The sequence below is a fragment of the Cygnus atratus genome, chromosome 23 (assembly GCF_013377495.2).
Source record: "Cygnus atratus isolate AKBS03 ecotype Queensland, Australia chromosome 23, CAtr_DNAZoo_HiC_assembly, whole genome shotgun sequence".
Lineage (NCBI taxonomy): Eukaryota > Metazoa > Chordata > Aves > Anseriformes > Anatidae > Cygnus > Cygnus atratus.
Window position 1 is genome coordinate 4,432,441 of NC_066384.1, and position 18,531 is coordinate 4,450,971.

Consider the following 18,531-nt stretch of genomic DNA (forward strand, 5'->3'; position numbering starts at 1 on the left):
AACTTGGGCCTTGAAGTGATTTTCAGTTTATGCAATGGTGTGTCAGTCCAAAACAAAATAAACTTCTCCATAGCCGTGCTGGCTTTTGATGGTGTGTGGCCTGAGTTTAAATGGTTTCAAAATTCACCAGGACCAATTCTGCAGTGACCTGCACTCGGTGCAGCTTGGCTCTGATTTTAATTCTTGAATACTTTGCCCCCAGAGGTCCAGCTGTCTCGTGTTCTGTTGCAGGTATCTGCCCTAGGAGAGATGGCCCGTAATGAAGTAAAGGATTTTTGTTCATGTTGGTGCCTGAAACCTCTGCGGTGCGTTTTCCTTGGCTGGTAACGCACTGCACAGAAGGATTTTTTGGGGGTTGAAGGGTGAGGATCGACTGTATTTGCTCTTGTGACAGCTTCTCCTGCCTAGGACCGCAGCGGGGGTATTAGACCAATATATGTATGTGCTGGTCATTCCTGCAGGCCGGCTAGATAGCTGCTTGCTGTTGCGTCCCATGAGAACAAGCGTGGCGTTCCTCTGCCCCCGCAGATCCCAGCTCTGCCGGTCTGACCCCGGAGAGCCGAGGCGAGCAGTGAAAGCTCTGCCACCTTTAATAGGAACGGCTGCCCCAGGCCTGGCGGAAGCTTTGGGAGCAGATGACACATGCCGTGCCACAGCCACTTGCTGAGGGTGACGAGCTTGGGGACCAACTGTGCGTCTCCAGCCTCTCCCACCTTCTCTGGGATAACATCGCAGCAGCGGCCGCACGCCCCCCGTGCCCTTGCTTACAGGGTGCGGTGGGAGAAGAGCTTTATTTCTGCCTAGGTTTTAGTGGTGAGATGGGAGCGTAAACGCGTAGCAGGCTGCAGAAGGAGGGTTTTGGAAGACCAGCTGGCCAGGCGGCTCTTGGACTCGCTGCGTGCCGATGGAGAGCTGCGTCCCTCGCTGCTGGCACCGCCCCAGCTTTCTGCCTCCTCGCGTCTCCAGCCTGTGCCAATCGTGTGACGCTTCCCGAGACTGCTGCAGCCTAAACACGTTGGGTTAACGCGGGTCTGCTGCTTAAACAGCTCAAATTCACCTCCTTGTTTTGGTGGAGCGGGATCAGGGCACGCGTTGAGCGTTTCGGAGAGATCTGCAGCGGCTTCGGGTAGGGAAGCCGGGAGGCAGCAGCCGGGGCACGGCTCCGTCCCCAGATCCACGGGGTCTGTCCGAGGCATGGCAGCAATGCACTGAAGTCTCAGCAGGTGTTTTATCACGGAGTTTTCCTCGACCAGGGCTCTGCAGCGGGGCTGGGTGAGGGCTGTGGGTGTCGGGGTGCGCTCTGATGGCTCCCCCCGCTCCAGGGCCACTTGGCTGCGACGGGCGCTTCGCGTGGCTTTGGTGGAAGGGCTGAGCAGCTCATTCTCTGGCACGGGGACACACTGAGACCTGCTTACTGGAAAGCTCTTGACCTTCTCATGACCCCCCTGGCTTCACCCGGGCCCACGCGACCTCGTTCAACCTTTCCCCATAAATTTAAAATGTGTTTTCCAGCCTGGGACCGCAGCGCAGGTGAGGCTGGCTCCCTGGGCACAGACTTGCCACGCAGGTCAGCAGCCTGGGTGCTGAGCAGGGCGAGGGCATCAGCTCCTGATGCTTCTCACCCTTCCCTCTGGGTCTGGTTCCTCTCTCGGCCCCGCTGCCTTCCCCGAGCATCCCCGGTGCTTCCTCCGCAGCTGCCCTGGGTATGAGCCACAGCCTCGGACCCTCCTGCACCTCGCAGAGCACAGCAAGGAGAGGCACGGAGAAATTTGCCTTGCCAGGGCTCCTTTCACAGTGAGGTGCCCTCTCTGAGCCATGCTTTGTGGAAATTTGAGGTGGAAACAGGCCGTGGTCGGAGGAAAGCTCCTTTTCCAGGGGCGCATGAGCACCATCCAACGTGAGCAGTCACCGCACAAGGAGGGTGTTGAAGGTACAGCTCCCTAAGAGCACACCTACAGATGCCGAGCCACCTGCTAATTAGCAGTAAAGGCAATTCGTAATTACATCAGAGCAGGCTATTTTAAATGTCTGTGTCCACGCGGTAATTACGGGGTGGAAAGGGGAAGAGTGTCACGGCAGGGATCGGGGCACCCCGGGCCCTCCTGCGAGCAGCCTGCCCTGCGGAGCTGGAGCCCCTGGGTGTGTGGGGTGGGGAACTGCTCTCGTGGCATCAACACGTGGGTTTTGTTCTGCTGGGAGCATGGGGTGGTGAAAACAACTTGAATTGGGGCTGGGTGCTAGGGGAGGGTGCGTAGTGTGCCTGCTCCCCCCCGCCCCCCTTGCATGGCTGTTTTTGGACAGAACTGATTATAAAACACCAAAACCGGGTGTTTAAAACACCAAAACCGACTGTTTTCATGTTGGTCCAGACCTGATTCACGGCACAAGGCTACGAGCAGCTGCTAGCACCGCTGCTGGGGCGGCGTGGCAGAGGAGCCATCACCGAGTTATTAGATATCGATGGCAAATGTCATGACGAAACCAAGCTTTTGTATTAACCTGCCTGCTTGCAGGTAATGGCAGCCAGGCACCTGGTGCGAAACTCCACCCCGAGATGGTATTCGGTTCGACAGCCAGACCCGGGCTGCAGGAGCTGGTGAAACAGCTCCTTCCCCGTGGGATAAAGCTCGCACGTGGGCTTTCCCCCAGCCTGCTGCTTCCAGCTGCGCCTGGTTTGGGGACATCGCGGGTCCCCGACGGTCCCGGCTCATCCTTCTGTGTCTGTCCCTTCTCCCCGGCTGCTCGGAGGTGGCCGGCGGGGGAATGCTCGTCCTTCTCCCTCTAATTGCAAGCGGAGACACCACAGCTCGCCGAGGTCTCCCTTCATTAATCCGCGGACCTGACCGTTGAGTTTTCTTTTAATAACTCGTTCTGCTTAGCGCAGCGCTCCGACAGCTCGGGTGGCAGGCGGCACATAGGTTACATTCCTAAGAGCAATTCAAAGAAGGGACGCGCACATATATGTGAAATAAGCTCGGTACGGCCGTCTTCGGTGCTGATGCTGCTCTTCAGAGAGGTGTGGGGCACCGAACGTAGGCTCAGAAGTGCCTTGTGTGGCTCTTGGGATCCAAATTCAGCACACAGCTTGTGCCTGGCGAGCAGTGTCGCCTGCCTGGCAAGCTTTGGGAACGCTCTGCTGAGCAAAGTGAATACTGCTTTTTCAAATTGCATGTACGACTCGGGGGCTAATGTGCTGCTCTCTGAAGAAAGCGCCTCTGAGCATCCAGACAATTCAGCTCGGGTTTCTGGGAGCTCGAAATGCCATTTTGTGTGTCCCTGCTTCCTCCCACCCTCCCTCCCAGCAGAAAATCACAGAATAGAGCCGCAGAAGATCACAGGTCGGTGCTGACATCTCGGATGCTACGTTCCACCCAGATGCTCTCCTGTTACGAAGCCAGCTTTTTAAAGAAGCAGCTCAGACGCTGAATTATCATCCTTTTTTTCAAATAAACGTGGACTGGCATCAGTTTTTCACTGGCTCTGAGTGAGCTTTCTGTTAGGGGGGCTGATTTTATGTTAAAAAAATAAAAAATACATCCACTCCGATCCTCTCAACCATCACTGCATGAAATCTGGAGACCAGTGAGCGGGAGGAGAGAAACCTGTGCAGCACTGGAAGGATCGTGCGTTTTAGGGGAAGTCTGAAATGGCCACAATCAGCTCTGCAAATAGGTTTTTTCCCTGCTAGCTAGCACAGCAGCAGGTCACTTCCCTGCCACTCCAACCCCTTGCAAACCTGCGTCCTGTGCTGGTTTTCCTCTTCCTCCATCGCTGCTTAAAGACCACACTTCTGACACGGGATCTGGATCCTCTTTCTGAAATATTCTCCATTTTTCCTTGCGCTGTGAGCGCTCTTCTCTTCCCTGCTGTGCACTGGTCTTCGTTTTGCTTGTGCTAAGAGCAAGAAGCTGGGATCCTGCTGTGCCGTGACCCCTGGTGCTCACCCAGCTGCCCCAAGCCTCCCGGGGCTCCGACATCCCACACCGGGCAGCACCGCATGTAGAGCTCCACCAAAAGTCAGCAGCTGGGGTTTTCTTGGTTTATTTCCCATCCTCTGCTCTTGCCCACGTTGACAGGAGTCTGCTTTTATGCATCTGAGTCTGCTAACTTCGGTGGGTGTTTGTGTGATGTAACAGGTATGTTGTTAGCTCTTTGTCCTATGTGCGAAATGGCTTTCCCCTAAAATTCCTTTCCCAATCTCTTCGCCCCAGGAGATGGGATTCTTGGCTGAACTCACCGCCTGGCCCAGGGGGTATTGTCTTTTCTGCAGGCGCGTCAGACGGGCTTGCCTGAGACCGACTAAAAGGCCTCTCGGGATCCCAGGAGGCTTGCAGACTCCACAGCACTTGACTTAAAGGCTCAAAAATGAGGTGCACAAGCGCGATGTGTAAGGCAGCACCTCAGCCCGGCACGTGGTGTTGGGCAGGACCTTTGTAGGACCAGAGGAAGTCTCGAGGCTGTTGCCCATGGTTTGTGTTCTCATGGGGCTGGGGTGCTCTCGTCTTACCCCGTGCCGAAGCCAAGGATTCGCAGCCTGCAGGCGAAGACCATGAACAGCCCACCAGCTGCCTTCACTTAGGTTGTGCGCACTCAGATTTTTTTTTTTCTGCAGGCTCTGCTGGATTCTGCTGACTGTAAGTGTTCCCTTATAAGCGTTCCCTTATGTTTCTTGTGTTTCCTCCCATACCCAGGAACCGGCAACGCCAGGCAGGCCAGAACTGAAAGTCACCAGCGTAGGGTTTTATGCTCTGGTTGTGCTTCCCAAGTTGTTCCTTTATGAACTTTGTTGCGCTAAGTCTGGCTCTTTTTTTTCGCGCGTCCCTTCCCGCCTCCGTGTCCTTCTTGTGTTGTTCTCCAGAGACCTGGAGTGCAGTAGGTGGAGCGCGGGCCCGTATTGTGTTGCTTTCCTGTGTGGTTGTTGCTCTTGGCTGGCGATGCCGGCCTTATTTATAGAGGAAAAATCAGCGAGACTGAGCTCTAGCACGGGTCTGGTAATTGTGCTGTGTGTAGACGGTCGTGAAAAGGGGCTCTGCAGGCTGGGGGGGCTGCGTGTTCGTGTCGTTATGTGGGTCTGGCACCAGTCGCTTCCAGCTGCAGATGAGAAACCGCAGCGGTGATTTGTGTTCCTTGGGTGAAGCTGTGGCACTGCAAACTCCAACTAATCCCCGGTTCATCAGGAAGCCTCTTAGCAGTTACCCTTTGCACTGTTAACTTTGGAACCCCACTCCCCTCGTCTCCCCGAGCGAAATGCCGGCGGGTTACATGAAGGCGTGGAGTCTTGCTGCCTCCTTTGCATGAGCGTGCGTCGCCGTTTCACAGGGTGCGAGGGGCTGGCTGGCGGGAGATGGCAGCTGTCCTCTGCAGCACGAAAGTAAAACTCCCTCTGTGTTCTTTCCCGTGCAGCTGAAGAGGTGGATCACCCCCCGAGCGATGCCGGCATGGGGGTAGATGTTCTGGAATCGGGCGACACCACGCCTCCCACCAAGAGAAAAAGCAAGTTCTCGAGCTTCGGCAAGATCTTCAAGCCCTGGAAGTGGAGGAAAAAGAAAAGCAGTGATAAATTTAAGGAGACTTCGGAAGGTAAGGGGGGCAGGGTGGGAAGCCCTTCCTCCAGCTGGGAAAGCTGCGCTGAGCCCGCTGGCTGGTGAGGGCGGCTCACGGCCACGAGCCCGAGCGCCGGCACGCGTGAGAGCCAAAGCGTGACTTGGGCGATGGGCTGGCACATGCGAGCTCTCCAGAAACACCTTGCCGCGGAGCAGTGCTCACAGATGAGCAAATTCCTTCTTGGAAGGCAGCTCCCGAGGCAGCCGCGGGGAGGGAGGGTTTGCTCCGTGATCACCAATCTAGCGCGAGGCGCAGGCCTGGGCATGCAGTCCCCCCGCCCTCTTATTAATCCGTGCAATGCAGTGAAATTCGAAGCCCTTTTACTTCTTCCAGAGGACTTTAAAAAAACAAAAGTATCGTCTTGAACTTCTAGCTTACCCTGTTTTCTGAGTGCTTTTTTTTTTTTCAATTTAATTATCAGTTTTAGAGCGAAAGATTTCTATGCGAAAGCCAAGAGAGGAGCTGGTAAAAAGAGGGGTTCTGTTGGAAGACCCTGAGCAGGGTGAGTCTGCACCTGAGCTTCTCCTCCACCTGTCTGTGTTCTGTGTAGCCGACCTTCCTCTGGCAACACCCCCCCCTTGCAGCCGTTCTTCTCGGGGAGGCAAATTTAAGGGCTCTTACTTGCTGATGTGGTTCTTGTCTGTTTGTCTTGCCCTCCTCGCTGTGCTCTCCTGCCTGACTGTTGCACCTGGCGGGGAAGGCAGCCCGCCTGCCCGGTTAGGAAGATGTCCCAAAGAAAGAGCAGCGCCTGGCTTGGACTTCTTCCTGCCTGCTGCCAACGGGCATCCTGCCTGTCACTCCCCACCCTGTCCCTCGTGTGCGTGTCCTTGTCCAGCCACCCTGTCTTGTCCTGTCAAGCTCCTCCGGCACACTTTGGCTCAGCACCTCTGGCTTGTTCCCATCGCGCTCTGACCATCGCAGGAGAGGCGCTAACCGTGGAGTTCAGGTTTGAAGGCTTTAGGCGTGGAAAAAGGAGACAAGTGACGACTTTGAGCTGCCCTGGGGTAGGGGGATTTCCTCGAGGAGTTAGAGACGGGTTGCCTCATGGTATGGCATTATATTTGGCCATATTGTGGCTTATTGAAGCTTTTTTTTGGGGTGGCCCTTTGGGGACCCAGGAGTTGGACTCGATGATATTTGTGGGTCGCTTCCAACTCGGATATTCCGTGATTCTCCTACTTTGTCATCCCTGCTGTCTGAGTTGGGGTCAACCTGCCAAAATAACCCTTTGGCCAGCTCAGTTCACCCTTGGATGTAAAAGGGAGAGGGCAGGAGCGGTGGCAGAGCAGCCCACCCGCTTGGGCAGCAGCGTGGGCTTTGGCTAAGCCCACGCTGGTTCTTCTAAGGGTGGGTGGTTCTTCTTAGGGTTCTTCTAAGAAAGGTACCAAGTGGAAAAGTGGAGGTAAAAAGTAAAAAATAAAAAAGTGGTTTTCAGAGCCAACCACTGAAAGCTAAACTGCGAAGTAAAAGCTACCCAGGGTTGTTTGCAGCTGCCCTGTAATAAAAGCTGCGTACAACCACCTGAGGTGTGAGTGCTGGGCTGGAGGAAGAATTCGCCGTGGTACACAAGTGTAGGAGGTCACAGGATGAAACTGTGGAGGAGATCAAAGGCTTCATGTAGCAAACTTCCCACTGGAGGTGACAGAGGAGAGGTCTTCCAAATGGTAAGGCTGAACCAGAAGCGTGGCTGAGAGGTGGAATTATTTTCTGCTTTAAGTCATCTGATCTCGCTTAAGGAGCAGGAGATGGTTATAACCTGGACAAAGTGCAAGCTCAAGGGACAAGGGAGCAATCGGTATTGTCAGGAGGGTTAGATTAGAAAGCACATTATCTAAATCCCTTGCTTCTATGATTTTTAAGGCACTGGAAGGGTAATGAGATGGTGGTGGTAGGTTTCTGTATTTCCTTGCATTTTTAAGACCTGCTCTTACAGGGTCAGCTAATTTTCTTAGGCAAGTCCCTAGCAAAAAAAATAAATAAATCTGGAAACCCCTGAGTGAGCAAGGAGGTAGGGAAGAGGAATAGCAGAGGCTTTTTGAACCCCATGCAGCTGGCAGGGGACGAGGCGCTGCTGCTCCCTGGGGAGGCCGGGAGGTCGTGCTGCTGGCCTTGACCTTGGAGGAGGCCGCGGGAGCTGGAGGCCGGAGCAGCGAGGAGCCGGCAGCAGTGTGCTGCAGCTCCCTGCCAGAGAAGGGCACGCCAGGTGTGAATGACTAAGGAAAAGCAAGATCGTACTGTTCCTGCCTCCCTGGCTGAAAACTCCAGCTAGCCAGAGGCGATTGCTGCTATAAAAAGCTCCCAGCTCATCTCTTGAGTTTCAGCCCTGGCTGGGGAGGAAACTCCCTCTTGCTGCTGTCTGCACTTCCTGCATTTCAGGGAAGGGCAGAGCTGTTTTCCATCTCCTTGCAGGAACCAAGGCTAATTTTATTTTGCAGAAAAGAAAGCCTGGGGAGATTTCAGCTTGGCACCTTTGCTTTCAGCTTCTGCATAACACCAGGGCACTTCTGCATAAGGCTGTGTTCCCCTAGAGGAGGGGAGAGAGCATCTCGGGTTGGGGAGAAGAGGGCAGTGGGATAAATCACCAAAAATTGGAGCAGCAGAACGTGCTAGAACACCTGGCAGGCTCGTGATGCTGTACATGAATTGCCTGAGAGATGCTAGGCTGAAGATGGTAAGGATTGTGAATAAAACGGGTGATGTACATGCTCAAGTTTTCTTGAGATGGAAAGCAGTCAGAACAGGCACTGCCCCTTAAAAGGGATGTGAAGCCTGAATCTGGGAATGATAATATTAAGAGGTCGTCCTGTCAAGGCAGTTTAGGAGGCAGAGATTGGTTGAGGATTTCAGCCATTGGTAGAGCTTTAAGTGCTCTCAAAAGCATCAGGATCAAGCAGGGCTGAAAAGATTTAATTTATTTATTTACTCCAGAAGAGGTCCTGCTTCTGACATTCGGGAGACTCCATGCTGGCATCTACAAAAGCAGAGATTGTCAGGCTGAGCTACGCCAGACTGATGAAGATGCATTGTTACCTCTGACTAAAACAAAGGTGAAAAGTGAGGAAAGCTGCACTGCGGGCACAGCAGTGATCTTTCTGCCCAATTCAGGGTAGAAACACAAGGAAAATAGAGGTGCTCCAGCTAATTTTAAGGAGTTATCAAAATCTATCATTTCATGTCCAGTAGAAGACTTGGCTAGTGCTGGATTTTGTGTTGCAGCAGAAAATGTGATTACTCTGTAGTGGTGAGGGGATGAGGAAGCTGCTGGAGGCTAACCGTGACCGCAGCTTCGTTGGGCACACCAGTCTTATGTTTTAAAACGTGTCAGCATTCTTTCTAAATAAGGTGGTAGATCAAGAGGCTGCTGAAGAAGAAAAACACTTGATGGGATCCAGTGCTGTGGTATTTGCTTGTTGATAATGAAATCGAGAGCTCTCAGCCCGAGCTAGAGTTGGTTTTGCTGTGCTCTCCTCTGCAGGAGGGAGGCAGAAGATCAGCTCTTTTGGAAGCCAGAGAGAAATCGGTGCAGATTGATGGCAGCTCAGCCACGTCTCTTCTCTCTCGTGCTTTCTGAGCGTTTTCTGTTGTTTCTCTCCTCCCATCCCCGTGCAGATGGTGAGGAACCAGAGAAGCTGAACCCGCCGGCACTGAAGAATGGCCACACGGTCCCCATCGGTGGTCCCGGGGCCGGTAACCCGGCCAGCCAGGAGGAAGAGGCCCCAGAGTCATCCAGCCTTAGGAAGCCTGTTCCAGCTGAGGAACCAAAGAAAAGACAAGGTAAGAAACCAGAGTGTGCAGAATTGGTTGCTTCAGATTCTGATAGGACCAGCTTTGAATTCTCATCTGATTCTTCCTCCCCCCTCTGGGCCTTCCAGCCTCTTAAACGGAGCTGTCTCACCTTGCAGGCTCGTCCAGCAGCCAACCGGGTCCCGAATCGGAGCCACCGCAGGAGCCCCACGTTCCCAGGCAGCCTCTTCTTCCTCCAAAAAGACCTCCCTCCACGTCCCAGGAGGCAAACGAGGTGCAAGCAAAGGATCCTGCACCTGCCAGCAGCGCTGCAAAAACCGCACCCACCACCACAGCCCCTGTCGCAGCGAAGACAGTCAGTGCCACAGCTGCCCCCTCCCCAGCCCCCAGGACTCTGCCCCCTGCTCCTGCCGGTGCCAACACTACTGCTCCCGTGAGCACAACCAGCGCAGCTCCTGCCAAGCAGCCTCCCGTCCCGCCGCCCAAGCCTGTCAACAGAAACAGCAACTCGGTGATAGGTAAGTGCCTCTGCAAGCTGCCTTGGTGGGTGTTCTGGAGCCCTCGCTCTGGTATTCCCTTACAAAGGGGAGAGGCTGTGTTTTAGTGTGATTTAGAGAATATCGTATCACAAATGTTTGATAGTTTCTGCTGAAAACAGCCCAGTTTGGGCTTAAAGGATCTGCCAGTGTTTAGCCCGGGCATCCGTGTGCTGAGAGCAATTCCTGGAGTGCTCTGCCCTAAGTCACCCCCTCTGTCGGACGGGCACGTTTCCTACCTGCAGGAGGGGACCCTGCCTGCTTCTGGCAGGGGTGGGAGTGGTGCAAGGAGAGGGCAAGGCAGTTCTGTGTCAACTGCACGGCTGTCTGAATGTCGATGCTTCGCGGAGAGCTGGGATTCAGCCACGGACACCTGGGATCGTGGATGGTGGATGAGACTTGGTTATACCCAGGCACCTTCTCCAAGGTCTGAGGCCAGGATATTGCTGCGTTAGTCTTGTGTCCTTATGTCTTGTCCCGTGGACGAATACTCTGGTGTGATTTGAGCTGAATCTTCACACTTAGGGAAAGAATTAAGTGTCTTAGCTCTGTTTCTAAGCAGATGATCTGGGAAGAGTTTCTTAAAGCTGAGATCCTGCCCTGTTCAGGACTTTCAGGAGCACTGCTGGGGAAAATGAGACCACTTCAGTCCCTAGCCTGTTCGTATTTCTCAGGTCACCTGCTAATCTTTGCATTGGGCCAGCAGAGGCTGGTACAGGTCAGGAGGGAGGTTCCTGGGAAGATCAATGGGACAGGTCTGTGTTGGTATCTCAAAGCGGAGGCGTTACGCAGGTGTGGTTTGGGAGGCAGCGGTAGAAGCCGAGATTGTGTGCAAGTTACCATCTGAACTAGCCTGGGCCCCTGCTTTCAGTGCAGACTGCATCCCTCTGCTCGGTTTGGGGCTTCTCCTTGCCCTAGCAGGTTTTGCAAGTGACCTTGGTATGGTATTAAACACTCCTGTATGCCAGACCAGCTTGATTAGTCCGACCATGCCTGAGCGCCCGATGAAATACTTTCTTGTTTTCTTTAAGCTGCTTGCACACGTCGCAGATGGTATTTGAAATGCCCCAGCACTAATCGCAGGAGGTACTTGTGGAACAAAAAATGTGGCTGAAGACAGTCTGTCCAACGTGTGTTTGGACCCAGCCTGCCCAAAATCTGGAGCTGGGTGCACCTGTGGCTGCAGGGGTGTGGAGGAGAAGGGAGGAGAGCAGCCAGCCCCTCGTTTCCTGGAGGAGAGAGCAGAGGCACGACGGAGCTGTGCGTGCCATCACTGCTGCACGAGCCTCGTTTTGCTGCTGTGGATAAACAGCAGCAGTGGAACTGGCTTCATGAGGTCTCTGGTGCGTGCTCTGTCTCCGGGCATGTTTTAGCTGTTGTGCTGCTGCTGTTGTAACCCAGGCAGGGAGAGCTGTCAGCGTGCAGACCGCCCGTTTGTCCCCTCGTGAAGCCGTTCATTGTGCTCGTTCTGCGAGCAGTCCTGCTGTCTGAGGCAGCAGCTGAAAATAAGGCTAAGGAAACGCTTGCTCTTGGGGGCTGGGATTTTAATCAGCATCAGCTTGAAAAAGAAAGCAGGGCACACGGTGCCCTCCGGACGGCTGGGAGCTCGGCGCGGCCCCGCTGCGTGGTGCTGGGGGGGGGGGTCCAGGAGCAGCAGCTGGGATCTGGTCAGGGCTGGAGCAGTGGATCCGGCCGCAGCGGCACTCACTGGCTTCCCTCCTTATCACGCTGAAGTGCTGGCTGGCTCGGGAGGATGCTTTAAGTGGTGCCCAGCCCTCTTGTCTCCTCTTTCTCCTGCCAACTGCTCGGTCCCTTTCAAAATCTGTCTGCTGTTACCCAAAGGTGACCCCAGCCTGGTCCCGCCAGGCTTCGAGCGCTGCTGAGGGGACACTGCGACCCTTCCGGGCTGGCGCTGATGGGAGCTGAGGGCACTCGGTGTTTTCCACAATCTGGCTCTTAATCTACGAGGGGAAAGTCTAAAAATGCTAAACATCCCAGAAATGTGCCCACCTCTCTGCAGTTATGCGCCCTTATCTTGGCGGGGCGCTCCCTGCTCGCAGCACCCTCTTGTGGTGCGCGACTCCTCCAGCTCCCTGGTGGGGCCCGGCTGCGTGGCCGTCTTCTGCTCCGCTTCCAGCAGGTGAGCAAAACCTCTCCAAGCCCCACAGGTCATCAGAATATGGATGCTGAAGGTTACAGGCTCCTACAGCAAGAGCGGAGCGGTCTTCACGGGTGCAACTTCTTCGCTAGGGCCTAAAGGGTGTTCTAGGAACCTAAAGAGATTTCCTCCTGCGGCTGTTTTCCTTAATACGATGTGATTCCAGTTTCTTCCCGTCTCCTCCATCACCCAGACAAATCCGATGAAGATTCAAGGCTCTTTAGTTTTGGAAGCGTTAGTACTTTTTCTGGAGCAGAGCAAAAGCTCGTCCTCAGGCAGGAGCTGCCAGCAGCAAGGTGTCCTTGGGCTGGGCTGGCAGGGGAAGGGGAAGGGGAAGGCACGCTGCTGCCTGCAGCTCTGCTGCCTTTTACCTCCAAATGAGACTACCCCCAATTTATTTCTTTTTTTAACGTGCAAGGGAACCGTCAACACAACCGGAGTCTGGGGTGCCCTGCATGCCTCGGATTCCTTTGCGAAGGGATGCTGTAAATACAGCCGTGAAGCGCCCTCCATCCCTGCCTTCCTTGGCTGCGTGCTGGCTCTGGGTGAGCTCCATCTGCTGCCATCTGAGGGCTGGGGCTGTGTCCCCCCGCAGCAGCAGGGCGCGCAGACCTCTCCCAGCCCGCGTGCGTCTGGCTGCTCTCCCAGCTCTTACCTTTGCTGCAGGAAGGGCGCACTGGAGGCTTGCAAGCTGCTTATTGCTGGCACCTCGTAGCAGAAGAGCAGTTGGGACGGTTTGGGCCGAGGTTCTGAGTCCTTTGCTGCTTATTCCACACTGGTGAAGCGCACCTGGCAAACGCCCCGTTAACTGTTGTGTTCCTTTGGTTTCCAGCTGAACTTTCTCAAGCGATGAACAGCGGAACGGGCTTGTCCAAGCCTTCCCCTCCTCTCCCACCGAAGAGAGGCCTCCTGCCTAGCACCACGTCAGAGGCAGCTCTCGCTTCCAAGCCCCCGAGCGACAGGACGGTGACGGCAAGCCGCCCCGTGCTGATACCCATGCACATGGCCCCCGCGTACCCGCCGCCCTCGCCATCGCCGCCGCTGCCCACGCACGTACCGCCGGAGCCTCCCCGCGTGCCCTTGCCCACCTCCACCCCCGTCCTGGACCCTCCGCGCTCCCTGGACCTGCCCAAAGAGCCCCCCCCTCCTCCTGAGGACTTCAGGCCCCCCGAGGCGGCGAAGAGGACGGCGGAGCAAGGCTTCGGCGAGCCTCACGCGCTGCCGCGGCTGCCCCAGGTCCCGCTGCACATCCGGATCCAGCAGGCGCTGGCCAGCCCCCTGCCCGTCACGCCGCCTGCCGACGGCTCGCACAGAGCCCACTCGCTGCTCTTTGAGAACGACGCCTTCGGGGAGGACAGCGGCACGCTGGGCAGGACGAGGTCCCTGCCGGTCACCATCGAGATGCTGAAAGTGTGAGTACCTCCCCCGTTACCTCCGGTAACGCTTCCCCGGCATGCTGGAGTTGCACCCCCTGCTTCTCGCAGCCAGGTTCTGACGGCAAAGAGAGCAGCCCTGGTTTCTTTGCTCTTTGCAACACTCCGGAAACCGTTTTGCCCGTTGGCTGAACCTTTCAGCCTCTTAGGGGCCCGGTGCATCTTCCCCGTGAAGTTAAACCCAGTTCTGCGAATTTGTCACTCCAAGGGAAATGTGTTCTGGAGTACAAATGCAGGCTGGTGCCAGGAATCTGGCCTGTCCTTAATTGCACTAGGACAAAACGAGGTTCTGGATTTCATCCAGTCGTGGCCTGCTTAACCTTGCCTTTTGCAAAGGGAAGTGGGAAAGGGGCTGTCTCGTGTGGTACCAGAGCTGAACCTGAAAGTCCCAGCGCAGGGTGGCAAGAGGATTGCTTGTTTCTGCAGCGAACCTGTCTCTGGCATTTCCCCCCAGAGCTCCCTGTGTTTTGGGGAGAGGGGACGGAGCAGGGTCACGGGGCTCTTCCGTCTCTGGTTACGGGGCTCCCACAGACCTGCCTTCTATGGGCTGAGCACAGCTAACAGGGCTTCATGTCCAGGGTATTCCCCAGCCCCCGTGGGATGTGTTGAGATGTAATAGTGTGCTTCTCGTTAGTCCAGACGATGAGGAAGAGGAAGATGAAGACCAGGAAGAAGAGCAGCCTCCGGGCCCTCGTGTGTATATTGGAGATGTGCCGTCTGTAACGGTCATCCCAAAGCTGGTACCCCAGGTCCTGCCAGAGGAGCAGGAGGGAGACGAAGGGATGAGCGACTCTGACTCGGAGGGGCCCATCCTGTACAAAGATGACGAGGATGAGGAAGAAGATGAAAGCCATAACAGTAAGGCTTTGACATTGCAGCTCTCCCTCCTCGCCCCTGATGAACTCAGTCCTGGCTGTATTGAGATCTGTATCAAAGAGCTGGTTCATGCAGTGCTTCAAAGCTGCTGGCTCTTGGTTTCACGCTGTACCACGTCCTCTCCCCTGCCTTTTCAAAGCCTGCAGCAGCCAAACTTGCACGTTCATCTGGTGAGATGCTCTCCCTCCAGCTGCAGATGGTTAATGCAGTAGCCTGTGCTGTCCCACCCCTTCAGGTGGGGTGGCATCAGCTGAGCTGCTGGCATCGCGCAGGGATGCTGGCTGCTGCTGTAGTGACCAGTTCTGGCTCGGCTGGGTGCTGTAGTGCTGAGCTGGGAAAGCAAACCCCGGGGGAGAGCACAACTGCCAGGGGCTGTGCTCAGGCACCACCGTCCTCAGTCACATCCCATCGCTCTCCCCGCAGGCACGCTGGCTAACAAAGTGAAGAGGAAAGACACGCTAGCCATGAAGCTGGGGAACACAACCGCGGTGCAGGAAGAAAAGTTTGTCTTTCCTCGGAAGAGCAAGGAGGAGTGGAACCAAATTCGGAACCAGATCGGGTCGACACTGACCAGGTACCACAGGCAGAGGAGGGTTGCGTGTGAAGCGTTGATACGGCCTGAGGGGTGGGACTGGACAAAGCTGGTGTCTTCTCTAAGCAGCCTCTGCTGGAACACCACGGTTGGTTGGGGCAGTGCTGCTGGATCAGGGCTGGGAGGCCAAGTGTTGCTTTCCCCCCTGCGTTATAAAGGCTGGAATTTTCTCCTGGCATTGAGCAATATCTCCGAACAGGCCCCTGATTCCAGATGTTAAATGGTTTGGGAGGGGAAAATCTCAAGGACTACAGAAGCATTACTGCCGTAAAATACAGATGGCCTATAAAGACGAGAACAGATGCAGGCGGAGTGCTGATGGTGGTGGGTGAAGCTGGGGCTGCTGATATTCCAGTCTCTGCTCATCTGCCCTAAGAAGTTTCCCCTGAGCTTCTGGGGGGCACAGCGCTTCCCTAACCTGGGCCTGGGGCTGAGCTGCTTGCTTGAGTGGAGGGGAGGAGAGCCCCAGACAGGGCAGCAGTGATCTCCACTGGTGACTGAGCAGCGCTGAGGAGGTTTGAGAGCACTCAGACCACAAAAGCAGTGGTGTTCTTCATCCCCTGCTGATGGATGACCAGATGACAAGCGCGTAATGTGTTCTGCTTTTCTTTAGACGACTGAGTCAGAGACCGACAGCAGAAGAACTGGAGCAGAGGAACATACTTCAACGTGAGTAATGCTCCTCTGGTGGTCCTAAGTAATAAAAGCTGCCGTGTTTCCCATCTCACATTTTAGTACATGGATACGTGGAGTCTGCCTGAAATGTACAGATGGAGATGCTTTGGTTACATCACTGTAGGAAGGCAGTTCTGCTGACTTTTCCCAGTACTTTGTTACCATTAGAACCTGGATAAAATCAGGCCCTCAGTGGTGGCACCAAGCAATATAGTTCAAAGCATCATATTGTGGAAGCACTACCAGTCCCCTGCCTGAAACCCCAGGGCAAAATATGTGAACTGGTTAAGACTCTGCTCTGAAGTTACACAGCAAGGACTGTTACAGGTTTTTGTTTGGGCTGGACTTTTATTTGTGGTCCAGACATCACAGCATTGTACTATACAATCCAGAAAGCAGCAGCTCATTGTTCAGTGAGCGGTGTTTCTCTTGGCCATACCTTGTTCTGCAACAGTTTTAAACATCTTGGGGAAATGTCAGTTCAGGAAGTTTCCATTTAAAATATTTATCTGCACTGCTGTTCTCTTTAAACTATTAGTATAATAGCTTTGGGGAAGAGCGATCTGCAAAGAGGTTCGGATGTATTTTGACAGCATGGCCATTAATCTTTAACATACATGCAGCTGGAGAGAATGACTCACGCGTGCCATGTTAAGGCCCACGTTACCACTGTCACTCAGTGGAGCGCTCGGTGGGTAAGGGTATGGAGTTGGGCTGCTCTCTCTGCCTGTAGTGAGTGCAGATACGTAGTCAGTCTGATAAAGCTCGACATTCTTCTCTGTTCAAGTCCAGAAGGCGCTTTTCAAAACCTGTGATGCTTACAGGGAAAAAAATTGTTTCTTTTTTTTTTTTTTTTCCCCTTGGCAGCGAAAAATGAAGCTGACCGTCAAGCCGAGAAGCGAGAGATCAAACGCAGGCTCACCAGAAAGGTACTGCTGGCCGTCGTGCTGCGACTGCCATCTGGCAGAGCTGTCGTGGACGGTGGTGGCTCTGAGCACGTCGTAGGCGCCTTGCTGAGGGTGAAGTCACGGGGCTGTTGTGTAATTGTCCCCGGTGCCCTCTGACTGCGGGGACTGCAGAATGTGGTCTGTCAGCCACGCCAGCCCTTGGCACCGCAGCCGGTTTTGGCGCTGACAGATCTGAGCTGGCATCAGGTGTAACAAGCTAGGTGAGATCTGTTTGGCACCTGGCACTTGAAAGTTTTGCCCGTGCTGGCCTGTTACAGCAGTACTTCAGTGGCCACGACATTCACACCATGCTCCCCAAAATTCATTTCACAAGGAACAGCTCGGGAGAAGCCGAGCAGAGCTGCTTTTAGCTGTGATGCCCAGGTTACTCGCTGTTACACATTGCTGGGGAAAATATCTTCCCAAGGGCCTGCAGGTACGAAATGTGAGTTCTGCTGTAGCTGAAGCAGAAAATGGGCTTGGTTCAGGGGTGTCATGTGGGGCCACCCTGCAGTGGTTGTTCCCAAGCCCCTCGTTCTCTCTTCCTGGGAGTGTGGCCTCGGTTCTGCCCTTGTGGCCTCGTGATCCAAACAAGACCCATTAGAGGTAAATCGTCTGTGAGAGGATTTGCCTGGTCCCTTGCAGGCTGCATTGTGAGCAGGACCTCAGTGTCCCAGTGAGGGAGCTGGTCTCTGTTTCTCCTGGGATGGCAGCTCCTGAGCAGCTCTGGGGACAAGGCACACGCTAACTTTTTCTTCTTGCATTCAGCTTAGCCAAAGGCCTACAGTGGCAGAGCTGCAGGCCAGGAAGATCCTGAGGTTTAACGAATATGTGGAAGTGACAGATGCTCAAGACTACGACCGGCGAGCAGATAAGCCGTGGACAAAGCTTACACCGGCTGACAAGGTAACAGGGAGCGTCCTGTTCCCAGGTGGGGCAGGGAGCTAGGTCAGGGTGTCCCAAGCAAAAGGCTGAGAGCCAAGAATTGCTCTTTCTTCTTTTTTTTAACCTCTGCGTCTTTCCCTCTGCCACCCCACCAAGCACCACCAGTGTGCTTCACCCACGTGTGCTGTACCCAGCCCTGTTCCTGCCCCCTCCACGGTGACACGGAGCCCACACGGGCACTGGCTGCACTGCAGCGTGACCTGTCTCGGCTTCTGGGTGGTATAAAAGGGTGCAAGGCACGGGGCGGTGGTTGGGGGAGTGCGGTTTTTCACAGGCTGAGGCAGGCTTAGGCAAGCTGGCGGGGAAGACGCCTGTTCTCATCTTCCCTGGCCACTTGGGGGGACTGCCCGGCCTTGGTGTGGAGGAGGTGGGGCAGATTAAATTCTGCCTGGTGCGAAGGATCTGTGAAAGCTGAGGTGGCTGCTGCAGTCAGCTCCTTCCTCTACCAAAAGGAGCTGCGGGATTCAGGCTTATGTTTAAAAACTGCTCTTACTCTTCGCTTCACCACTGAAAGGTGATAGAAATCAGCTCTGAGCAGGAGTGTTGGAGCCACAACACCTTCTTGCCGTGTCTGAGCTCACTTGAAATGGGGGATAGAGGGTCATATGCCCCAGCAGGAGATAAAGATCTCTCCCTTTTCACGCAGGCTGCCATCCGGAAGGAGCTAAACGAGTTTAAGAGCTGTGAAATGGAAGTCCACGAGGAGAGCAAACAGTTCACACGGTGAGACCACAGCGCTCGCGTAGTCTGTGCTGTTGGGAGAGCTGTGTTGCAGGGGTGCTGCTGGGAGGCAGAGCATTAAATCCATAGGAAAAACGACCTGTGCAGCACTTGCGGATTTAACATCCCTTTCCACCTTGGTGTTGTTGGGTGACAGGAGGGGTACCTGACATGAAGAGGTGTTCTTCGCTAAACTGGGGCTTAGATCCTGGAAACTCAAAATGGCCAGTGGCTGGTTTAGGGTGTTTCTGAAACCTGTGTGAGGCTGCAGCCAGAGTGTGCTCTTCTGGGGCTAGAGACA

General features: G+C 54.8%; 1 protein-coding gene across 5 annotated transcripts in view; it reads left to right on the top strand.

Annotated features, from left to right (window-relative positions):
• The window catches only part of PHACTR4 (phosphatase and actin regulator 4), a 64,032-nt gene that overhangs the window by 43,743 nt on the left and 1,758 nt on the right, over window positions 1-18,531 (top strand). For all 5 annotated transcript variants that reach the window (XM_035562360.2, XM_035562362.2, XM_050715165.1 and 2 more), the window contains 11 exons: window positions 5,404-5,580; window positions 6,026-6,106; window positions 9,214-9,378; window positions 9,507-9,866; window positions 12,875-13,454; window positions 14,110-14,333; window positions 14,775-14,925; window positions 15,557-15,612; window positions 16,486-16,547; window positions 17,334-17,471; window positions 18,157-18,233. In XM_035562360.2, the coding sequence (XP_035418253.1) occupies window positions 5,404-5,580; window positions 6,026-6,106; window positions 9,214-9,378; window positions 9,507-9,866; window positions 12,875-13,454; window positions 14,110-14,333; window positions 14,775-14,925; window positions 15,557-15,612; window positions 16,486-16,547; window positions 17,334-17,471; window positions 18,157-18,233 (2,071 nt within the window). The remainder of the gene's footprint in view (window positions 1-5,403; window positions 5,581-6,025; window positions 6,107-9,213; window positions 9,379-9,506; window positions 9,867-12,874; window positions 13,455-14,109; window positions 14,334-14,774; window positions 14,926-15,556; window positions 15,613-16,485; window positions 16,548-17,333; window positions 17,472-18,156; window positions 18,234-18,531) is intronic.